This window comes from Trichosurus vulpecula, chromosome 2, assembly GCF_011100635.1.
Source record: "Trichosurus vulpecula isolate mTriVul1 chromosome 2, mTriVul1.pri, whole genome shotgun sequence".
In the NCBI taxonomy this organism is placed as follows: Eukaryota; Metazoa; Chordata; class Mammalia; order Diprotodontia; family Phalangeridae; genus Trichosurus; species Trichosurus vulpecula.
In genome coordinates, this window is record NC_050574.1 from 319,728,193 (window position 1) to 319,752,281 (window position 24,089).

At 39.0% G+C, this 24,089-nt stretch overlaps 1 protein-coding gene across 2 annotated transcripts in view; it reads left to right on the top strand.

Annotated features, from left to right (window-relative positions):
• Nucleotides 1–19,840, top strand: part of NMNAT3 (nicotinamide nucleotide adenylyltransferase 3) — a 144,359-nt gene extending 124,519 nt beyond the window's left edge. For both annotated transcript variants that reach the window (XM_036747893.1, XM_036747892.1), the window contains 2 exons: nucleotides 9,840–9,946; nucleotides 18,568–19,840. In XM_036747893.1, the coding sequence (XP_036603788.1) occupies nucleotides 9,840–9,946; nucleotides 18,568–18,908 (448 nt within the window). In that variant the 3' untranslated portion in view covers nucleotides 18,909–19,840. The remainder of the gene's footprint in view (nucleotides 1–9,839; nucleotides 9,947–18,567) is intronic.
• The last annotated feature ends 4,249 nt before the right edge of the window (nucleotides 19,841–24,089 follow it).

A 24,089-nucleotide genomic window follows, 5' to 3' on the forward strand; every position in this document is an offset into this window, starting at 1 on the left:
TCCTCCTTTGAAGTTCATACTATCCAAATTTATTATATAATCTAGATCCCCATGTCGATTGTCTATCAACTCCCAGGACATCCTTTCTTTCTTCAGTGAGTTCAGTGCCTGGTTCACCATTTTTCCTCCCCAACTCTTGCCATCATACGGGGAGATCTCAACGTACATATTGATATTCCCTCAAATAACTTAACTTTTCAGTTCCTTAATCTTCTCAGTTCCCATGTCTTACTGTACCTCAGCTACACACAAAGATGGTCATATCTCTGATTATGCCACCAACCACAGATGCTTACTTCCATATTCAAGAACTTCAAAACTCTTTTATCTGATCATTTTTTTTAGTCTTTCGTTTTTCCCATAGCCTTCTGACCCCTAATGCCATTCTTTGCCCTCAGAGTGACCTCCATTCCCTCTGTCCTTCAGTTCTTTTGCAGGCTATCACCCTATACTAGCTACATTCTCTTCTCTTTCCTGTCTAGAATACCCAAATAATTGAACCTTCAGTTGTAAACTCTCCTCTGATCTCGAATCTCTGACCCCCTTGTTCTTTTACCTATCACATTTTGTCAAACCTTAACCCTGGATGACTCCTACCATCTGCTTCCTTCACTTCTATTCATGTGCTACTGAACAGAACTGGGGGAAATCACAAAATCATCCTGATTAAGTCCACTGCAAACTTATTTCATTTCAGTTGGGCCTTCAGTACAGCAAGGCAGCCATTCTACTCCTCTCTATTCAGTTTACTGTGTCACAGTGGCTGTTCTCAACTTATTCATCCCTTCTCAGACCTCCCTCAGCAGCCCCTCACCCTGCTCTTTCTGCTGAGAATTTTGCCTTATATGTCACTGAAAAAAATTGAGGACATTTGCTGAGAGCTCCCTCTTCTTCCTCCTCTTCATCTCATATCACTCAAACTTCATTCACTCTGGTCTACAATGAAGAGTTGGCCCTTCTCCTTAACAAGACAAACCTTTCTACGTGCACCCTGATCTCATCCTTTCCCATCTTTTCCAGAAATGACCTCCCCATCATTCTCATGTTATTTCTAAAGTTTCTCCCCTCTACTGGCTTCCTGCAAATCTCTGTCTCTGTGTCTATGTCTCCCTCATCCTTAAAAATACTCACTTGATCCTTCTATCCCTAATGGTTGTTGTTGTCCTGTATCTCTCCTCTCCTCACCTAAACTCCTTGAAAAAGCTATTCTAAGTTCCTCTGCTTCCTCTCAGTCTCTTCCAGCCCTTCTGCAATCTGACTTCTGACCTCATCACTTAGGTAAAATTTCTCTCTCTGGACTTACCAGTGAACTCTCAATTGCCAAATTTAGTGACCTGTTCTCAGCCCTCATGCTTGACATCTCTGCAGCATTTGACATAGTCACACTCTTTCCTCCTAGATACTCCTGCCTCTCTAGGTTTTCATGACATTGCTTTCTTCTGATTTTCCTCCTATATGTCTGACCACTCCCTAGTCTCTTTAATTGGTCCTTCATCTATTTCATACCCACTCACTGTGAGTGTCTCCAGGAGCACTCTTCTAGTCTTCCTCATGGTGATCTCATCAGCTTCAATATGTTCAATTATAATCTGTGTACATGATTCCCATATGTGTATATCCAACCCTAGTCTTCCTTTTAGTCAACAATATCTCATCACCAACTGCTTTTTGGACATCTTCGACTGGAGGATCATTAAACATCTCAAACTCAGCAGGTCCAAAATAAGTCTCATTACCTTCCTCCCAAAAACCCTCCTGTCTTCTCACCTTTCATATTTCTGCAAAGAGCACTACCGTCTTCTTGGTCAACCAGGCTCTTACCCCTCCTGTGACATCCTTGACTCTCAGTCACTCACATCTGATATCTCACATATCCAATTAATTGCCAAATTTTGTTTCATATTTATATCTTTATACGTCCCTTTCTCTCCACTCACATACTCACCCCCCTATTTCAGGCCCTCATCACTTTTCGTATGGACTATTGCAATAGCCTTCTGATTGGTCTTGCTGCCTCAAATCTCTCCCCATGCTAATCCACCTTCCACTCAATTTCCAAAGTGACTGTCATTTAAAATTCTTCATAACCTGGCTCCTTCCTACCTTTCCAGTCTTCTTCTGTTTCCCTCCCCTCCACATACTCTTTGATCTATCTATGCTGACCTAATGGCTGACCCTCACACAGGACCATTCACCTCTTTAATCAGCCTTTCTACTGGGTGTCTGAAGAGCTCCCCTGCTCACCTCTGCCACTTTCTGACTTCCTTCAGGCCCAGTTCAAATCCCACTTTCTGTAGGAGGTCTTTCCTGTTTCTCCCAACTCTTAGTGCCTTCCATTATCACATTGCCTTCTATCTACTGTGTATGTATCCTTTACATGCCTAGTTACGTGCATGTTGTCTCCAGTGTTAGAATGTGAGCTCTTGAAGTTCAGAGACTGTTTTAGCCTTTTTTTGTATATACAATGTTACCGCGGTGCCTGGCACATCATGAGAGTTTGAGAAGTACTTTTTTGCTTAACTGATCATTTGGATCCAAAGGACTTACTTTCACATCATAGGTCTGCTACTAAGTATTCTTATTACTATGGGCAAGTCTTTTTTCCTACAGCTTTCCATTTCCTTGTCTACAAAATGATCATTCCATGCTTCTGTTTTACAATTTGGATTTGGATTTTTAGCCCCATATTCTCATTGTCTAAATCTTGGAGCCTCCAAATTCAGGTTTTTATTTAAATTAGAAAAAAACAGACTATAAATCTAGAAATATTTATTCAGAAGGCACTTAATTGGATTTTTAAAAGTTGGGATTAGTGCACAGCATAGATAATTTAGCTATTTAAATGATCCATGCAGTTTCAGTATGCAGGCTCTGCATATTACTGTAATGAGTTATTGACTTGCATTTGGGAGACTTTAAGGGAGAGTTGCCAATGAAGCACAAACTCATGCCTGTAAAACTTGAAAGTGTTTGGTACCTTGTTGCCAGAGAAGATTGTGGTATTCATCTGCCAAGTCATGATGGCAACAAAACTCTGCTGAATGGGATTGCAAATTGAAGGTTGTGAATTTCACCTGCCGTGAACCACTGAGGCTCTGGGGAAGAGAACAATTGATGAATGAGGATAATTCATAGATTCCTTATTAATCCAGATTTCATTTTCATTTTACTAGGAGGAGGAGGGCTCCAGTCACTAAGGAGAAATGTATGCTTTATAAAACTTTTTATGTACATTTTGCAGCCAACATAGTTACACTACTTCTACACCTCTTGTAGCACATGTATAGAAGGCATGAATTGAACTTTATTATATTTTTAAGAAAAGCTATCCAATGATCTTAAAAAAAACTTTTACTAAAAATTATACAGGAGATCAATTTGTGTATAACATCAATATATATAGATTGTTTTGTAAGAATGAGTCATATACAGCAATGGTCGTTGTCCTTCATTCTAGAAGAGGACCAAAATGACATCACTGTGTTGAGGTCAAGGTACAGTGTGTCCGACTGTGTCTGATCAGACCAATATGTGCTCAGAAGGCTCTACCACAGGTCGGGCACAAATAGTTCTTATGAACACTTGGAATAGAGATGTCTCTAAATTTGTGCACCTCATGTTTCTTTTGATCTGCTGCAGTTCTGCTCCACTTATAGAGCACAGCATGCCTTCTTTGATGCAGGCAAGCCACACTGGGCAGTCCTGTGCCTGTGTCTCCCATGTCTCAAAATCAATTCCAGAGTTCTTCAGAGAGATCTTGAGAGTATCCTTGTATCGCCTCTTCTGAAGCGGTGTGACTGTATATAAGGCCAGCTCCCCTCTTTCACTTGAATATAACAAGAAATATAAAATGAAGAAATATTAAATATCCTTCAGAAACCATAAAGCCACAAAGACAGTAATCAACAAAAGACACATGAACAAAGCTAAAGAATGAAATGAATAAATGATTAGGAAAAAAGTTATTAAACCCTAACTATATGCAGGAAATATGCTAAATGCTAGAAATAGTGAGACCATTCCTGCCCTCGAGGAGCTTCCTTTCTAAGATGGAGAGATAACACATAAAGGGAAGTGGTGACCAAGGAAGGAAGTTGTGGCCTGGAAAGTCACAAGGACGATAAGTTCAATCCTAGAGCAGCCAACTGAAATGCCTTTTCTGGACCAAAAAAGAAAGATAGTATTGATTTGATTGCTGTGCCTGGAATAGGAGGTAGAAAAGGGAGGCTTTGTGGAAAGGAAAGTAGCGTCAGGGCAAATAACAGGATGTCCTAGGTAAATGGCCCAATGTGATGTGAAGCATAGCTTGAGTGGGGGGGTGGGGGGAGGGCACTGTATCAGTGGGCTGGTTCAATTTGTACTTGCTCACCAGTCAGGAAAACTCTGCCCCAGGACAAGAATTCAGAAGCTGAGTGGACTAATGTCCCCTTCAACTGGAGATGTGATTTCAAAAAGTCTGGTCTGAGAAATGCAGTTCCTAGGGGGGAGATGTGGGGCAGCAGCAGAGAAAATGGCAAGATGGCATAGAGTAACAATACCTAGATTAGTGAGTGAGTTAATGTCATAGAAGCAGCTGAAATTAAAGAAAATTATTATAAGAGTGAAGCAACTTACCAAAAATATGGAATGCAGCTAAAGCAATCCTTGGAAGAAATATATATATATACATATACATATATATGCATATGTATATGTATATATATATATATAAGTTACATTAAAAATAGAAAAAGAAATGAATTATTAATCCAGCATGCAATTTTTAAACATGTAAAATCAATAAATTAACCCCCCAAAAAGAACAAGCAAAAAAGAAGCAGAAACAAAAAAGATTAGTGAACTGATAAAAATCAAAAAAGAATTTTTAAACTAAAAAAATCAATAGAGGGCAGAGCCAAGATGGTAGCTGGAAAGCAGGGACTTGTTTAAGCTCTCCCCCAAATCCCTCCAAACACCTGTGGAAAATGGCTCTGAACAAATTCTGGAGCTGCGGAACCCATGAAATAGCAGAGAGAAGCAGGTCTCCAGCCCAGGACAGCCTGGGTGGTTGCTGAGAAGGGTGGGCCATGCAAGGACCAACCAGACTAGGAGTTGGGTGGAGCAGGCCTTAGGGCCATGAATCACTGTGGCAGTTACCAGACTTCTCAACCCACAAATGCCAAAGACCACAGAGCAGGTTAGTGGGGAAACTGCTTGATTGGGGTGAGAGCAGTCCGGCCCCAGCCCTGGGGGTGGCGGAGGTGATGATGCTGTGGCGGCGGCAGGACAGCCGGAAGCTCCTGCAACTGCTTCCAGAGCTCCAGCATCAGCTGCTTCCCGAGGCCCTGGCTCATACAGTGGGAGGAATCAAGCAGCGGATCAGGGCGGGAGTGCAAGGAGTGCTTCGCGGGCACAGAGGCAGATGCTCTTGCTGTGCCCTGCTTGGATCTGAGTCACAGTCCTGGTTGGCAGTTCTTGGGGGAGAAGGAACGCTGCTGTGCCAGAGCTTGCAGTGACTGGAGTAGAAGTAGCTCTGAAAAGAGCAGCACAGCCCCTAAAGCTTGGGACAGAGTACTCTCTACAAGCAGTAATACCCTGACGAACAGCTCAAAGGTCAAGTAGTTGGCTGGGAACATGTCCAGGCAGCACAAAAGGACTCAGACTCAGACTCTAAAATCTTCTTTTGATGACAAAGAAGATCAAAACATACAGCCAGAAGAAGTCAACAAAGTCATAGAGCCTACATCAGAAGCCTCCAAGAAAAATATGAATTGGGCTCAGGCCATGGAAGAGCTCAAAAAGCATTTGGAAAAGTAAGAAAAGTAGAGGAAAAATTGGGAATAGAAATGATAGTGATGCAATAAAACCATGAAAAACAAGTCAATGATTTGCTAAAGGAGACCCAAAAAAAATACTGAAGAAAATAACACCTTAAAAAAATAGACTAACCCAAAAGTCAAAAGAGCTCCAAAAAGCCAAAGAGGAGAAGAAGGCCTTGAAAGGCAGAATTAGCCAAGTGGAAAAGGAGGTCCAAAAGACCACTGAAGAAAATACCACCTTAAAAAGTGGAAACTAGTGACTTTATGAAAAATCAAGATATTATAAAAAGAACCAAAGGAATGAAAAAATGAAGACAGTGTAAAATATCTTGTTGGAAAAACCACTGACCTGGAGAATAGATCCAGGAGAGATAATTTAAAAATTATTGGACTACCTGAAAGCCATGATCAAAAAAAGAACCTAGACATCATCTTTCAAGAAATTATCAAGGGAAACTGCCCTGATATTCTAGAACCAGAGGGTAAAATAAAAATTGAAAGAATCCACCCATCGCCTCTTGAAAAAGATCCCAAAAAGAAAACTTCTAGGAATATTGTTGCCAAATTCCAGAGTTCCCAGGTCAAAGAGAAAATACTGCAAGCAGCCAGAAAGGAACAATTTGAGTATTGTGGAAACACAATCAGTATAATACAAGATCTAGCGGCTTCTACATTAAGGGATCGAAGGGCTTGGAATATGATATTCCAGAGGTCAGTGGAGCTAGGATTAAAACCAAGAATCATACCCAGCAAAACTCAGTATCATGCTCCAAGGCAAAATATAGACTTTCAATAAAATAGAGGACTTTCAAGCTTTCTCAATGAAAATACCAGAGCTGAATAGAAAATTTGATTTTCAAATACAAGAATCAATAGAAGCATGAAAAGATAAACAAGAAATAGAAATCATAACAGACTTACTAAAGTTGAACTGTTTCATTTACATTCCTACATGGAAAGATGATGTGTATAATTCTTGAGACCTTTCTCGGTATTAGCATAGTTGAAGGGAATACATATACATACATATCTATGGATAGATGGATAGATAGATAGATAGATAGATAGATAGATAGATAGATAGATAGATAGATAGATAGATAGATAGATGGCACAGGGTGAGTTGAATATGAAAGGATGATATCTAAAAAATAAAATTAAGGGGTGAGAGACGAATATATTGAGAGAGGGAGAAAGGGAGAGATAGAATGGGGTAAATTATCTCACATAAAAGCAGCAAGAAAAAGCAGTTCTGTTGGAAGGGAAGAAGGGGCAGGTGAGGGAGAATGAGTGAATCTTGCTCTCATCAGATTTGACTTGAGGAGGGAATAACATACACACTCAATTGGGCATCTTACCCCACTGGAAAGTAGTGGGGGGAGTGGGGTGACAGAAGGGAGGGCTGACTGGGGAATGGGGCAATCAGAATATATGCCATCTTGGAGTGGGGGGAGGGTAGAAATGGGGAGAAATTTTCTAACTCAAAATCTTGTGGAAATCGATGTTGAAAACTAAAATATTAAATAATAAAATATGAAAAACATTAATTAGCCATTAGAATTTTTAAATGGAATATGAGACCAAATTGCCAAAATAAAAAACAAAACAAGGGAATTGATGATGACTAGAAAGGAAGTAAGGAAGATTGCTATAAACTTCTATACCCAAGCATATTTCATCAAAACTGAGTTTATAAAGAAAATTGATAAAAACCTAGCCAAATAACCAAAAACATCCCTAATATTGATATGAATTTTATGCAAAACATTAGCAAAAAAAAGCTATAGCAGTTTATCTACCCCTCCAAAAAATTAGACCAAAATGAATTTGTCTGCCTTATGTGCAAGAATGGTTCATCATTAGGAAAGCATTTACCATAATTTTATGTATGTATATGTGTATACGTGTGTGTGTGTGTGTGTATGTATATATATATAATACATGTATGTATGTAAAACATGATTATGTCAATAGATGTAAATAATATATAATATGAAATAGGTACAAATAAAATGCTATACCCATTTATGCTAAAGAATAATGGGAGTGAAATAGCCTTCTCTCTGTTGAAAATTGACCACAGGAATTGAAGTGACTTTCATGCAGTAGGCAAAAATGGACTATGATTAAGTCTGCTACATTTTTAGCTGTTTCTACCCAGTGTTATCAAACCATATGGCTTGAACCCAGGTTTCATGATTTTTTTAATCCAAATTTCCCTGGTAACTACCTAAGAAAATTAGCCACTTTTTGTCATTTAAGGTGAGCCTCCTTGTGAGCCTACAAGATAAAAATTTTACTTCACAGTTTGCAAAAGCACTACCGTTGATCATTGCCAAAATGATGGATCTAATGATATTGAAATGTAGCTTTAATTCGCATTTCTCTATATGATTATTGATAGTTTGAGTTTTTTCTTTGAAAATTGTTTCTTCATATCCTTTGATTACTTACTTATTGGGAAAAGAATCTTAGTCTCATACATTTGTGTCAATTCCCAATGGATTTTGGGTGCCAAGATTTTAAAAGAGATATCAGATACAATTTTTCCAGTCCATAATTTTTCTTCTCATTATTGTAGCTGATTAAGACTTTCTTTACAGCACCCTTGTGAGAAAGGGAGTTAAAGTGTTACCCATTTTCTAGCTTTGTAAACTGAAGCTCAAAAAGGGGAAGAAATTCACCGCATGGTGGGTGTTAGAGTCAGACTTTGGAACAGGTCTCCTGACTTAAAGTCCAGTTGTTTATCTGTTTTTTTTTCTTCCAGTATCCTGCTGGCATGTAACATTTTAGAAAATTAGTTTGATTGAAACAACTAAATGACAAAAGAATATCTTAAGTGCTAGTAGAGGTAAGTAGATGGAAAGTTAATCAGGGAAGGCTACCTAGAGGTTTTAAATCATGAAATAAACCTTAAAAGAAGCATCATTTAGGATAGAAAAAATGAGCATGGCTTTCTGTGAGAAGTATATAAGAAAAAAGACACTACTGTCGCCTATGTCACCCACCGGGGAGTCTGGAATCATCAATCGATTAATAAGCATGTATTAAACACCTCCTGTATGTTAGGCACTGTGTTTGGTGCTAGGGATACAAATATGTTTAACTGATACCTTGGAATAGGAATACCCCCAACTCTTATTCCTCACTAACCCCATTCCCACTCCAAACACCCCTCTCTCATCCCCAGCCTAATCCCACTCCTCATAAAGCAGAACCTCATAAGCTCTAACAATCTGACTGACTCCTCACCCCTCCCACATCCCACAGATCTCTCACCTCTTTCTCCCAGTCTCCATCCCTTTGGAGCCCTTGGCCGAGGGCACCTGCCATTACCAATAGCACTGAGCTGTCTTTCCTTCAAGTTTCTTGCAGTACATGAGGATAAGGGAACCCTCATTCCTGCTCTCAGTGTTGTAATGGGGCCAGGGTATGAATACTGTATTTCTGACATCCCAGGCAGAGATTCTGAACACATTTTCTCATGGACACATTGTTATGTGTGGTGATTCAAGTTCTGGCATATGCCTAGTACTGTAGTTCAGGTACATTTTGGTCTAAATATGTTTTTTTGGTGAACTGCTAGCCTGGGAATCTAGCTCCCTATATAATAGGGGGGAGATGCCTTCAGAATTCCAAGAAACAAACTAACAAATGATTTTTTAAAAATACAACCCATTCTTCAATTGGAGGTTGCCTGTATTTGATTTTTCTTAAATTCAGGAATGTCTGCATTTTCTTTGGCAATCCGTATCCTTTTTGAGAACTCTTTGTGATGGGTGTGTGCTCTTAGAGAAATAAAGAATATTCAACAAATATTTTTAAATGGGAAGACTTAGAACATTCTGTATCATTTTAATTTATTTCTTACAGAACTTACAATAGATGGTGAATATAATGTATTCATGAATCGCTTCATTCAGAGCTGAAATAAATAAAGTCAAATGGTGGTTTAAAATCTGAAAATACAAAGTCATCCCTTTGTGTATCTGTGATAATTAGCTCATACAGAATTTTTTTTCTTTTTTATTAAAAATATAGACACCACAGTGAATTGCTCAGATCCTTACCCAGGAGGAAAGAGGCCACAAGCTCCAGGGCAGGCTCTGAAATACCTACTGAGGATATCACCACTCCAGCACATACAGGTTTGTGATAATTGTAAATAGCACTTTTTTCTTAAATGAAGAAAATACTGTAAAACAAAGATTAGAAGCAAAAAATGTTTGAGAGTCTAGGTGATGCAGTGGATTTGAATGGCAGAGCCCTGGGTTTAAATCCTAGGACTAACACCAGCCAGCCACATGACCTTAGGAAAATCATTTTATCATTCCCTGTCACCTCAGTTTCCACATGTCAGAGGTGTAAAAAGTTTCCTACTCATCCACAAGGTTATCATGTTGATCACACGATTAGATCTGAAAGATCATCACATTCAAACCTACCCCTTCACTCCCCATTTTACAGATAGGGTAACTGAAGCTTAGAAAAACGATGTACCAGGCTCATGGTTACATAGCTGGTGAGTGTCAGAGCCTGAATTCTCCGGATGGCAAGCCCAGTGCCCTTGTAACTTCTCATACTGATGGAATAGGGTGGCCTTTAGTTGTGGTTTGGAGTCGTCAGCCCGAAGAAAACAGTAGCATTTGTAGATGCAAAATGGACTAGAGTCCTTTCTGCACAGATACTCACCTAGTTATTAGTCTGGGATGGTGGTGGTGGTGGTGATGGTGGTGGTGGTCGCCTCAAAAATCCCTAGGCTGAAAATCCTTTATTGGAAATAAAATATTACTGCGATTTTAAACAGTGAAAGTGGGCATTAAAGGGACTGGCTCTTTAAAATAAAGTTGCTTCAAAAATAAATAAAATCAAATTGGTTCACCAGATGCTGAAACATTTTGAAATTTTAAACACAAATTTGAATGATGATGGTATGAAATATGTGGGCTTTTCTTGTTCCTGCTAATTCCCAGGGTTTTTGCAGTATTGACAAAGCATGACGTAAGTCTCACATGGTGCAGGCGGGGAGGTGTTCTGATAAGACAGCCCTCCCACGAGGACAGAGATCCCACCTCTGACCCTCATTATCTGGGTGACCCTGGGTAAGACATTTAGATCTCCCTGAGCTTCAGTTTCTTCATCTGTAAAATAAGAGGACTAGACCACATGGCCTCTGAGGTCCTTTTAATTCTAGACCTAGACCTCTAATCCTATGTATAAGATCCATTGTAAATCCCCTTTCATACTGGCTGTAGTGTATCTTTGCAGGTTTACTAAGCATTACTCCCCTTCACATAACCTTTGATACAGCCAAAGTGGCCTTCCTGATTTTTGTCATGCATTACAATACATCTCACACTTCTATATTTGTGCATAGGCTGTCTCCTGCGCTTAGAATAACACCCTCACTTCAGCCCCCACTTAGAATCCCTAGAAATCAGCTCAAAAGCCATCTTTTCCATGAGTACTTTCTTGATTCCACCTGGCTGCTCACTCCTCTTTCAAAAAATTACGTTGTATTTATTTTGTGCATACATATATGTCTTCATGGTGTCCCCAGTGGAATATGATCTTCTTGAAGGTGAAAACTGTTGCTGTTTGTGGGGGGAGCTTCTCATGTATGCCCCAAGCCCACACATGCAACCCCAGAGATTCCGCTCAGTATCCATGAGCCTAAATGGCTTTCAGCGAGCTGGTACTCTTCTCATTTGGTGCTTACACCTCTAAGTGGCTATTCTGACTATGTCTTTGCTCCCCTTCGGGAGACTGGATTTTCTTAAAAAGGGAAGTAGTCTGGCCCACTCCACTTTTCAGTTGTTATCTACAATAAAAGGTATTGATTGGATCTTTGTCGAAAAGTTTATTTTTGAATTGTAAACAATAAGAGAACTGTTGAAATGTTTTTTTTTTAAATTCTAAACAATAAGATCACTTCTAGCTCTAAACCTAAAATCTTCTGATCCTAAAAGTACAAGGTAATGAGAAATATTACACAGAATAGCTGTTTTTCAGTCACAGAAATTGAGTCTTGAGCATTCTTTTCCAACATTGTTTTTAAAAATAATAGTAATGAATAATAATAGAGCGCTTTAAAATTTACAAAGCATTTTATACATATTATCATTTGCTCCTCATAGCAACACTTTTAGAAAATCTTCTAAAAAAAAAACTTCTAAGGCCTCTAAATAACCAAGACAACTATAAAGACCTTTTTCTTGCTGTTTTAATTTCATGTAGCTAAAAGAAATTTTCATCAAGTGAAAAATAGGAGCTGTTAACGTAGCATAATTTGGCTTCTGTGAAGTAAGCTGCATGTATATACATGCATATATATAATAGGTATGCATTTTTATACCCAACTAAATGCATGAGGTATTCTGTTGTTCATTTCATTCAATAAATATCTTTTTAAGCCCCTACCATATGCAAAATGCCGTTCAAGGCTCTAAGCTGGATGCAAATAAGACTAAGTCAGGTTCCCTGAACTCAAAGAGCTTTCAGTCGAATAGGAAAGAGACAACATCTTCACAAATAACTCTAACATGAGGTAGAATGTGAAAGTGCAATTAAAGACACAAAATGCTGTGGTAATTCAGAGAAGGGAGAGATTATTGTGGGGAATGATGTAATAATGAGAGCAACATTTTTCTTTTCATCTACCAATGAGTCTGCTGTCATGAAATCTCAGAGTTTGAAATACATTTTAAAGACCATAGGCTTTAAGGCCAAAAGGGACCTTACTGATCTCCTGGTCCAGCCTTTTTAGTTTATAAAGGATGGACTTTAGACCCAGTGAGCTGAAGGGACTTGCCCTATACCACCCAAGAGGTAAATGGTGGTTAGTTGTTGTTCTTCATGCTCGAAGAGGACCAGAATGGTAAATTATAGAGCTGGTATCTAGAGCCATGTTTTCTGACTCCAAACCCTCTGCTCTTCACTCCACTGCCTTGGAAACTATGAATCTCCTTTATGACAGTCCGTGTCCAGTGGTCATCCTGCCTCTAACACTTCCAGTTAGAGCTAACACACTACTTCCAGAGTCAGTGGACTTGTTCTGTCACCACTCTCATAGTTAGGAAGTTCTTCCTTATATTAAGCTGAAATCTACCACTTTTTAGTTTCCACCCACTGATCCTCTTTCTGCCCTGTGGGACCATGCACAACCAGCCTAATCCCTCCTCCCTGTGAATGTAGCATATTACTTTCTGCAGCTTCATTTTCCTGCTGCCAGTAGAAGTATTTCTCCCATCATTTCTGTGATTTGCTGCCCTCCTTAGACTCACTTACATATTCTTGTTCATCTCTGAACTCTGTTCTATTTTAGCGTGTGAAGCTTCTAGATTGATGGTAGCTTAAGTTCCTTCACTGTCCCGTCCCCCCCGCCCCCTTGATTCTTATAATGATTATCTAAAGCAAGTGTTCACCTCTTTGGTTGCTTTGCTGAATTTAGCTTTGTGTATTAAATGGTATTTCCTTTCCTTTTATAGGAAGAAACACTTGATCTTGTTTCATTTTAAATTGAATATGCTGTGTTCCAAGGCTCTGAGTCACCTTACATGAATGACTTCTTTTTCGCTTTTTAAATTATCCTCTCTCTCTCTCTCTCTCTCTCTCTCTCTCTCTCTCCCTCTCCCTCTCCCTCTCCCTCTCCCTCTCCCACTCTCTCTCTCTCTCTCTCTTCCTCCTCCCCTCCCCTCCCTCCCTCCCCCTCATGCCTTTGCTCTTACCTGACTTCATCTAATGGAATCCTCTCCTAATTCAGCCTTGCACTTTCAAGGACCCAGCCACATCCTGTGGGCTGCTGGTAGTTGTTGCTCCTTTGGCTAACCCCTTCTCCTTCTCTGCATCATACCACTGAGGTTTATAATTCACTTCTGTGACCAATATTGATTTGGGGCCACCAAACAAAACATCTGAAAAAAATGCTACAGATTCTTTGGCACAGACTGAAGGTTTTTGTGCTCATTTGAATTGTAGCCCAGGCAGAAGCCCACGGGCTTTCGGACCATTATCCATTGAGGATTCAGCCTCTCATTGTTGTTATTTAGTGAGCTGCCAGAGAACACTGAGGACATTATATTTGTTTCACTTTATTGCCTTTAGAACAAGTTATATTGGTTGTCTTTTTGCCATACCAGCAATTTGTTCTCTTTGAGCTTGGAAAGCAGAAGCTACTCAGTCTGGAGAATTTCATAGGAAATATTTGAATTCCTTTGTTAGGATAGATGATGGTTTTGCCCAGAGTTGAAATCTGAAGCAGGCTTGGCCGCTAGAGGCAATCCTTTGTAATGTACTGTTTGCCATTGTGGAACAGGAAGGACTGTCACTGCTAACGGGAGCATTGATGTGATACTGGGCATACTTTTAGCCTACAGGCAATATGTTTGGGATACATTCTCCTTTATTTTCATCATTAACTTAATCGAATAATACCCAAGCCTAAGGTGCTGAAAACTCAGTCCCCAAAACATTAGCTTCAGATTAGAAGGAAGTATCCTCTCTTTGGTGGGTAGGGAAGAATTATACAAGAAGAGATTAAGTCACTTCTCCAGGGTCAAACGTATCAAAAGAATTACACATGAATTGTCTGAATACTCTGCTACCTAACCCTTAATCCATCTAGAAATTACCTGAATATTTTAGAGTCTAAAGGCAAGGATATAGACCAATATCTTACACCATATCCTAAGATAAAGTCAAAAAGAATACATGATTTAGATGTAAGCAAATTAGGAGAGCAAGGAATAGTTTACCTGTCAGATTTATGGAGAATGGAAGAATTTATGACCAAACAAGGGATAGAAAAAATTATGAAATACAAAATGGATAATTTTGATTACATTAAATTGAAGATTTGAAGGGAAGGAGAAAGCTAGGAAACAATTTTTATAACCAGTGTCTCTGATAAAGGCCTCATTTCTAAAATATATAGAGAACTGAGTCAAATTTATAAGAATACAAGTCATTCCCCAGTTGATAAATGGTCAAAGGATATGAACATGCAGTTTTCAGATGAAGAAATTAAAGTTATTTATAGTCATATTGAAAGATGCCCTTAATCACTATTGAATAGAGAAATGCAAATCAAAACAACTCCCACATCACACGTATCAGATTGGCTAACATGACCAAACAGGAAAATGATAAATATTGGAGAAGATGTGGGAAAATTGGAACACTAATGCATTGTTGGTGGAGTTGTGAACTGATCCAGCCATTCTGGAGGACAGTTTGGACCTATGCCCAAAGCAGTATAAAACTGTGTATACCCTTGACCCAGCAATACCACTGCTAGGGCTGTATCCCAAAGAGTTCATAAAAATGGGAAAAGGACCCAGTTGCATGAAAATGTTTATAGCAGCTATTTTTGTGGTGGCAAAGAATTAGAAATTGAGGGGATGCCCATCAGTTGGGAAATGGCTAAATGAGTTGTGGTATATGAATGTAATGGAATACTATTGTTCCATAAGAAATGATGAGCAGGAGGATTTCAGAAAAACCTCAGAAAACTTACATGAACTGATGCTGAGTAAAGTGAGTAGAACCAGGAGAATATTGTACACAGTAACAGCAACATTAGGTGATGAGTAATTTTGATAGACTTAGTTCTTCTCAACAATGCAAGGATCTAAGACAACTCCAAAAGACTCATGATGGAAAATGCCACCCATATCCAGAGAAAGAACTATGGAGTCTGAATGCAGAGTGAAGCCTAGTATTTGCTCTCTCTCTCTCTTTTTTTTGTTTCTTGTTTCTCGTGCTTTCTCCAATTCTTTCTGATTTTTCTTTACAACATGACTAATGTGAAAATATGTTTAATATGAAAAAGAGTAAAAGCTAGAGAGTTTGCATATATGTAGGTAAAGGAGTTATAAAGCACTATCTGCTTGTCTAACATCAGAATTAGATGTGTTTTTATCATTGGAAAGAAGATGCACAATCAAGTGCTTCACTATTGCTGATGATGAAACCTTTCCGTTTGACTTGTGCCCTCTTCTATGTGTTGTCTCCTCCCATTAAAATATGAGTTGCTGGAAAGAAGGGACTGGCTGGCTTGTCTATTTGTATTCCTAGTGTTTAGCACAATGCTTTCCTAGTAAGTTTAGCACAATGCTTTGCTAATTTAATAAGTGCTTAATAAATGCATTTTTTTGTTAATTCATTCATGAAGGATGTTACAATCTAGCCTTGGGTCCAAAGGCCTCACTGTCCCACATTTAGGTGTCCAGGACACTATCTTCTCCACTTAGAGCTGGTGTTGGGAGCTTGTCTTTGTCACATGTTTATTAAATTTTTTTTGAATTGTCACCTTTCGTTCCTCATCTTCCCTTATCATTGAACTAAAGGTCCTGAGCTCCCTGACCTTCTGGGTCCCTGAGACAATTTGATTCTTTGGATTCAGAGGCCTGAACCCAAGGATTTATAATTTACTCAAATATTCTAATTTCTAATTGCTTCTCCCCCTGCCTGCCTCTACTATTGCCAGTATCTCTGGATTACCTAGCCTTAGCTCCTGCTTCTCTTTTCCCTTCTACCACATAGTTCTGACTATGAATTCATTTTCTACAGTTTGTTTATAAGGCAAAAGAAAATATACAAATTTACAGGATCATAGAGCTAGAGCTAGGAGACATTTTAACAGCCATCCAGTCCACCTCCCTCACTTTGCCAAGGAGGAAACTGAGGCTCAGATAAGTTAAGTGACTTGTCCAAGTTCACACAACTACTAAGCATCCGAAATGGTACTTGAACACGAGTCCTCTACAGAGACAGTGGTTTTTCCAATGTACCATGATGTCTTCCTAACACAGTAAGTGAAGATTATTAGGAGTGTAATTAAAATAAATTTAGCCTGTTCTAGACTTAGTTTTCTGGTCTAAACCTTTACTAAGACTCTGTGGGTGTAGCACATTGTTCTATTTTTCCTGTCTCAGATTCTCTTCCAGGCAATCAAGAAGCCTGATGTTTGGACTTCAGGTTTCTAGCACTAGTGGCAGTTAACTAACCATCTATCTACCTTCGCCCCTTGCCAAGGAATATACAGAAAACACTAGTAAATAGGACAATATCTGTCACCTCACAATCAGAATTTGTGCAAATATGCAATCACCCCCCCGAGTTTATAACAGACATCTCTCTTTTTACTATGGCAAGAGAATAAAACCTGGTAAATTTGGACCAGTAAGTCACAGATTTTGAAGGGGGTTTGGACATTATGTAATCTAATTCCATCATTTTATAAGTGAGGATACCGAAGCTCAGAGACATGATGTGGCTTGCTAGTTAGTAGCAGTCCTGGGGCTCAAATCTCAAGCCAGGGCTCTTTCCAATATAACTCTGATCAGCACATGTTTATTGAGTTGCTGAGAGGCCAGTCTGAAATACTGAAAAGTATGAATTATAGACTACTTTAACATTATTTTATTACTTTCAAGTTGAGTTCATATAGTAGGAATTAAGCAAATGCCCAAGTAGAGGTCATGCCTTAATGGAAAGATAAGAATCATTGGTAATTAATCCATTCACAATAGACAAATGATTCTGCTAAAGCTTTTTCATAGTTCCTCCTATTAACTAAGTTAAACTTCTCCCTCATAATGTTTTTGCACTCTTAAACAGAACTTTTCACTAACACAGATGGTACAAAAGTAGCCGCCTACTTTAGCTCTGTCCAAATTACCACAGATTCTAAATTAGCAGAATTACTTTGTGAGGCTTTAAAGAATACTAAGAATGCATGTCCATTTTTTGAACTAGGTCTTTCCCACCACCTCCCACCCCCAGCATGTGCAATAGTATCTGTGAAGCTGCAACCTGCTTTTGGTAGACTGTCATTACATTGGAATGAGACGTGTAATGTTCTGAGGATGGAATTATTTTATGAAAGAAGGAAAAGACAAATTCATTTTTAAAATGAATTTTAAAAGATAAATTTATTCTATCATATTTATTTTTGTACTTCACAATATTACAAGCAAGAGGAAACTGAGTTATATAAGATAACAGCTTACCCCAACATACTTCTAAACACCATGTGATTAAAGTGTGTATACTAAATAAATATCAACACAACAAACTCCAAGGAATTGCCCAGATTCTTTGGTTCTATTGAATTCCATTGTGTAGAATAACGTTTGAAACAAATCAGCTGTAATTGATGCTGAGAGAGATTTTTGTCGTGATGTTTCTTGTGATATGATTGAGCTTATAAATGTAGATTACCCTTGACTTTTAATAGGAAGATGTGGCACAGAGTGCCAGTGCTACTTTGGACCACAGCTATGTCTTATATTGCAAATGTTAACTTTGCCTCCTTCCCTCAGATTTTTCAGACCAGTTTTCCGGGACCTTTCCTTCATATTTATCTTACTTTCAAAATTATTTTGTATCCTTTTCTGTCCTCTTGTCCCTTCTTTAAAATTTAAGCTTAACAAGATCCCTAAGAAATAGAATAGTGTCTTGCACCTAGTAGGCTCTTAATAAACATTTGTTGGATGGAACTCAATTTAGCTACAGAACTATAATCAGAGATTCTCTCCCTTATCTTGCGTATTACTTCTAAGTGTTAAATGAGGAACTAACTAAACATGTGTATAGCAAAGCTCTAGGTCTGTTTATATTTTTGTTTTTAAAAGCATAAACACAAAAACATTTGAGTACCTTCCACACTCCAAAGAAAAAAAATGAAATGAAATTTTCCAGATAAATGTGATATCATCTTTAAAACAATCCCTCTGTAACTTCACTGTGAACCTCCTTGTTTTTTCAGCTGTTCCTGAGTTAAAACTGCTCTGTGGTGCGGATGTCCTGAAGACATTTCAAACCCCCAGCCTCTGGAAAGATGAACACATCCAAGAAATAGTTGAAAAGTTTGGCTTAGTATGTGTTAGCAGGGCCGGCCATGACCATGAACAATACATCTCTGAATCAGCCATTTTAACTCACTACCGGCATAACATACACCTGGTCAAGAATGTGGTACAGAGTGATTTGAGCGCCACATACGTAAGACAAGCCTTGTACCAAGGACAGAGCGTGAAGTATCTGCTTCCAGACTCAGTCCTTTCCTACATTAAGGACCATCACCTGTACCTGGAAGAGAGCAAATAGACGTAATTAAAGGATTGGGATGATGCAGGAAATGTGGTAGATTGAGCACACAATACATTATCAGGTTCTCTGAACACTCCATCTCTGTCCAGAACTCTCCCCTACCACCAAAAAAGAAAAAAGAAACACAATTAATTTTATTGGGACACATTTCCTGCAAATATAAGAAACATTTCCATAGGAAAAACTATTAAGTTATGAAGGAAAAAGTGTGTTACAAAAGTTACTCCATCGCAAATTGATGGATCATGAAAAAAAAAAAAAAGAAAGCCTTTCAAGGCCACAAGGTTAAGAAGTTTGTGGAGGCTTCTTTATTCTACATGTGAAATTTGGCTTACACTGTTATTAGGAGCTTTCAGGGTTTGCACAAATAATAAGTTGGGGTTTCTTTAAGTATGGCAAAGTGTTCCCTACTCCTATTATAAGTATTGTGCATATTGAATTCTTTAATAAGTCTTTAAGCGCAATATCCTCTTCTTTATAGGAGATATTTGACAGGATGCTAATTACTTTACAGTGGACTTAGTAAGCCTTTGTTTTGAAAAGAATAGTTCTAATTGAGCAATATCATAACAGGAAGTTCAGTAGTGACAAGTGTGGACTCCTTGGCTGTGTGCTCAGCACTTTCCCAAGCAGTATTGGATATTCCACAGAGAACCATTTAAGGGCAATGCATTTCTGTTCAGTATAATAAAAGTGAAAATTAAGCTATTTTCTAAACAAATGTTTTACATATTTTAATATAATAAATATTTTTAATACTGTTCCAGTAGTACACGTGATATTCCTGACTACAAATGTCAATGCTCTTATTTCTCAGGTTTCTTAAAAAAAAAACCAGTAAATTCATTTCATTTTAACAGTATCTTTTGAGTCTTTCATGTCTGCATGGTGGCACAAATAAAAAATAAAATGACATCAGAAAGTCCTAATGTATTGTTATGTATTTTTTGTATTGTTATGGATAGTGTACCTGAGGTTGTTGTTATGGGCCATTCAGAGATACAAGCTGCTGTGCCAGTAGAACTTGAATGAGCTGAATCCCTCGTCACAGGGTACCAAAGAGCCAGCAAAAATTCCTGCCCTATTTCCAAATGTGATCAGGAATGTTTTATAATTTGAGCCACTGCTGGTGCTTCTGTTCTTTCCCTTTCCACAAGGGAGCCTATTAACATGTGTTCGTTCTACTCCTGGTTTGTTAAGAGACTTTCATTGGGATGAGTTTATATTTTCATTCTTGCTGAGGAATTTCTAGTTCATCCTGGGAGCATACATACCATGCAAAGAAAAATTACTTAGAAAAGCATAGCCTGGTGACTCCATATTTTTTCACAAATTCAGGAGGCATTATTATTTCACCGTTTTTTCATCAAATCTACTAAATCTGCTCATCGTACTAAACCATTGTTTTTCAAACTGAGGTGAAAGGAGAATGTAGACCCTGATCATGGGCGCTCTTTCAGGGGTTGCTCTCCTGCAACCACATTCAGCAATACCACCCTGTCCTCCTCTCAGCATTGTGGCGTTGTAAAAAGAGCAGCGAAGTTTTAAGTTAGAGGATCTGGATTTGACTCCTAGCCCTGCAGTGTCCTGCAACTATTGACAAGTCACTTTCCCTGTCTGTTTCCTTTTCTGTTCATAACCCTCGTGTGAAAGGCCTAGGTACATTTTAGGGATTTCTCACTTCTTTGGTTCTTTTTTGTTGTTCAGTCATTTTCAGTCATATCCGACTCTTCATGACCCCATTTGGGGTGTTCTTAGCAAAGATACTGAAGTGGTTTGCTGTTTCCTTCTACAGTTCGTTTTTACAGAGAGGAAACTTTGGCCAACAGGGTTAAGTGACTTGCCCAGAGTCACACAGCTAGTGTCTATGGTCAGATTTGAATTCAGAAAGATGAGTCTTCCTGATTCCAGGCCCAGCACTCTATCCACCATGCCACCTCGCTGCCCCATTTGGTTCTTTGTCCCTTTGCAAATGAACTGGGGACATCAAGTTTCAGCTCTTCCTTGAGGCTATATCCCAGCTTGCTTTTTCTCATTTACCTCAGGACATCCCTGTGAGATAGCTACCACAGGTGTTATTATCCTACTCACACTCATGAGGCTTAAAATAGAAAAGTCTTATTTACAAATTAATGGGCACATAAAGAACTTGCATCCAAGGCCCTAGAGAGTCAAAAGAAGGCCTCTTTTCCCAATAGACAATCTTTTCATCAGAGACCTGTGTCTTATAGTACTGAACTCAATATGGGACTGCAGAAAAGGAGTAGAGAAAGCAAAGTGGGATTTCTGCCTCCATGTTGTTGTTCAATCATGTACAACTCTTCATGGTGCCGTGGACCATTACTGTCCATGAGGTTTTCTTGGCAAAAATACTGGAGTGGTTTGCCATTTCCTTCTCCAACTCATTTTACAGATGAAGAAACTGAGGCAAACAAGGTTAAGTGACTTGTCCAGGGTCACCCAGCTACTGTCTGAGGCTGCATTTGAACTCAGGTTCTCCTGACTCTAGACCTAAAGCTCTGTTCATTGTGCCATCTAGCTGCTACTTTATTGATGCACCACTCTGAGGCCCTTTTGTCTGTATCACCAAACGAAATCATTAATCACTACTCCAATTCTTTCCTTTCTATAGCATCCCCTTATTCCAAGTAAGCGCTTGTCACTCCTTGCAGGCCTCTCCCTGTCCTCTGTTGTTTTGAAACTTCTTACAAAAAGTCCAACTGATTCTGTCTCAAAAAGGTCTCTCAAGGGACTGTAACAATAATTGTTGGTTATTTATTAATGCTTTAAAGTTTGCAAAATATTTTATATTGATTATCTCATTCACCTGAGGACAACCCTGTTCAATAGCTACCACAAGTATTTCTATCCCATTTTACTCACCCTTGGTTTCCTCTGACTGCAGGGCTGGAGGGTGGAGCACTACACGCCTTCCAAAGCCTTGTTTTACAGAGGATTCACAACCTTCCTAGTTACTCCATTCTCCATCAGCAGCTTCTTGGCTTCAGCTCCACATGTCCTCACACTGGGTATTCCCCCATTACCGTCCCCCCACTCCTACCACTTTTCAACTTCCTTTGGTATGTTGTCTTCTTTCATTAGATTGTAACTCCTTGAGGGCAGAGACTGTCTCTTGTCCTTATTTCTATCCCCAGTGCTTACGTAGGACGACACACATAGTAGTCACTTAATAAAATGCTGGTTGAATCAAGTGTACGAGTTTAAGTAATAACATGACCAGTCATTAGGAGGGACAGGTGTTTGGACAGCAGCCCAATAAGGATCTGTTTTCAAATAAGATAACACTTCCAAAGTATTTTGCAAACCTTAAAGAGCCACATAAATGCTAGCTACTACTACTACAACTATTGTTTTCAACTCTCTGCTGGCTTATAAGGATTTTTGCCTCTTCTTTCCTCTCTCCCTGAACAGTGTGTCTCCCATATGCATCAGCACTGGTTTCCAAATTGAGGGAAATACAACCCTCTGCCCAGCCTTTGTTTTCCATTCCCCATCTTTCCTGGAAACAGCTGGGTGGCATTATTTGAATTGCTCTGGAACCTGTTCTTCAAAGATCTCCAGAAGAGATGGGAAGGGCAGACTCAGCTGCCCTTGTGCCAAGGGAGGGTAAGATGTGGAGTCCCTGGTATATGTAAAGTGACAGGGTTGGATTGAATTATTTTTGATCGCTACCAGCTTTAAATCCTAACATCCTACAATCCATGCTCCTCACTTCCCTTTCTAGCAGTGCAGAAATCTTATCAAATCCAGCTTCTTCTTATACCTTCTTTCCTAATCCAGCACACATTGGCCTAGTTCACACTACTCATGAGTGAGCATCATGGTGCTCAGTGAACTTGGAGTCAGTTAAACCTGAGTTTGAATCCTGCCTTGGATACTCATGTATAGCTATAGGACCGTGGGTGAGTCACTTAACATCTCTCAGCCTCAGTTTTCTCATTTGTAAAATGGGAATAACACCCACCTGACAAGGTTATTGGAAAGTTCACATGAGATATTTGTAAAGTACTTTGCAAAACTTGAGGCACGGTAAGCCTACTTATCAGCTTATAAGCTTGAACTACATTAAGACTTTGGGGACACTATATAAATGTTAACTTCTTATTGCTGGTTCTCCTTTCCTCTCCTCTAGCAATATTCACAACCAGTTTTGAGGTTAGCTTCTTATCTGTGGATTGAGGACAGCAAAGTAGGAAACAACTTCGGGGCACAGTGGTGGCCATAAGCATGACTGTATGAGCACAGGTTTAGATTGGCGTATTCCTATGTGTATATTCATGGGTATTCACTGTCAAACAGTTCAAACTAAGAAATGTATGTGATGTTATCGGGGAAAATAACATTAAAGAAGATGCCTTTACAGCTGTTTCACCATCACACCCGTGGGATGTTTCCACTTTGTAGCTGAAAAGGATATATGTTGTCTCCCCCATCAGAATTTGAATTCTTTGAGAGAAGGGTTTGTTTTGCTATCTGCATCCCCAACATTTAGCACAGTGCTTTGCCCATAATAAAAGCTTAATAAATGATTTTTGGTTCATTCATTCCTTGAAGGCCAAAGAACTGTGGGCTTTACAAAAGTTAAAATGATTCTTAAGGAAGGGCTGGCAGTAGGGATGGTGAAATGAAAGACCTTAAGGTCACCAATGTAAATAAAAGCTGATTACATTGTAGAAGTCCCTGTGTCCCTGGCACCATTCTTGGAAATATGCTAAAGCAACATCAACAAATGCTCAGGTCTAGATCGAGCACTCAGTAGGTTTTTAGTCTCTTCTTTCAGTGGCAGGTAGTTCCTGGAGTAGTTTTCTCTTTCATGTTCACCATGGGCTAAGTACAACAGTCTTGGCTGCATACTCATTATACAATCCAGTAAGGCAGAGAATCTCACATAAGGCAAATTCTCTTTGGAATCTATTCAAAAGGGTTTATTACTTGGAAGTACTTGAAAGAACATGTTATTGTATCACTTCACTTATGACCGGAGACGGATGATTTAACAAGGCCCCAGTTTAACTAGAAATCCATCGAAGAACACTTCAATTCAATAAACATTTCAGCGCTTATTCAGGGAGTTGGGAGTAGAGACATAGATCCTTGCCCTCAATACAGTCTAGTTAGACACAACCTATAAATAACTGACCTCTAGGAGCTTATTTT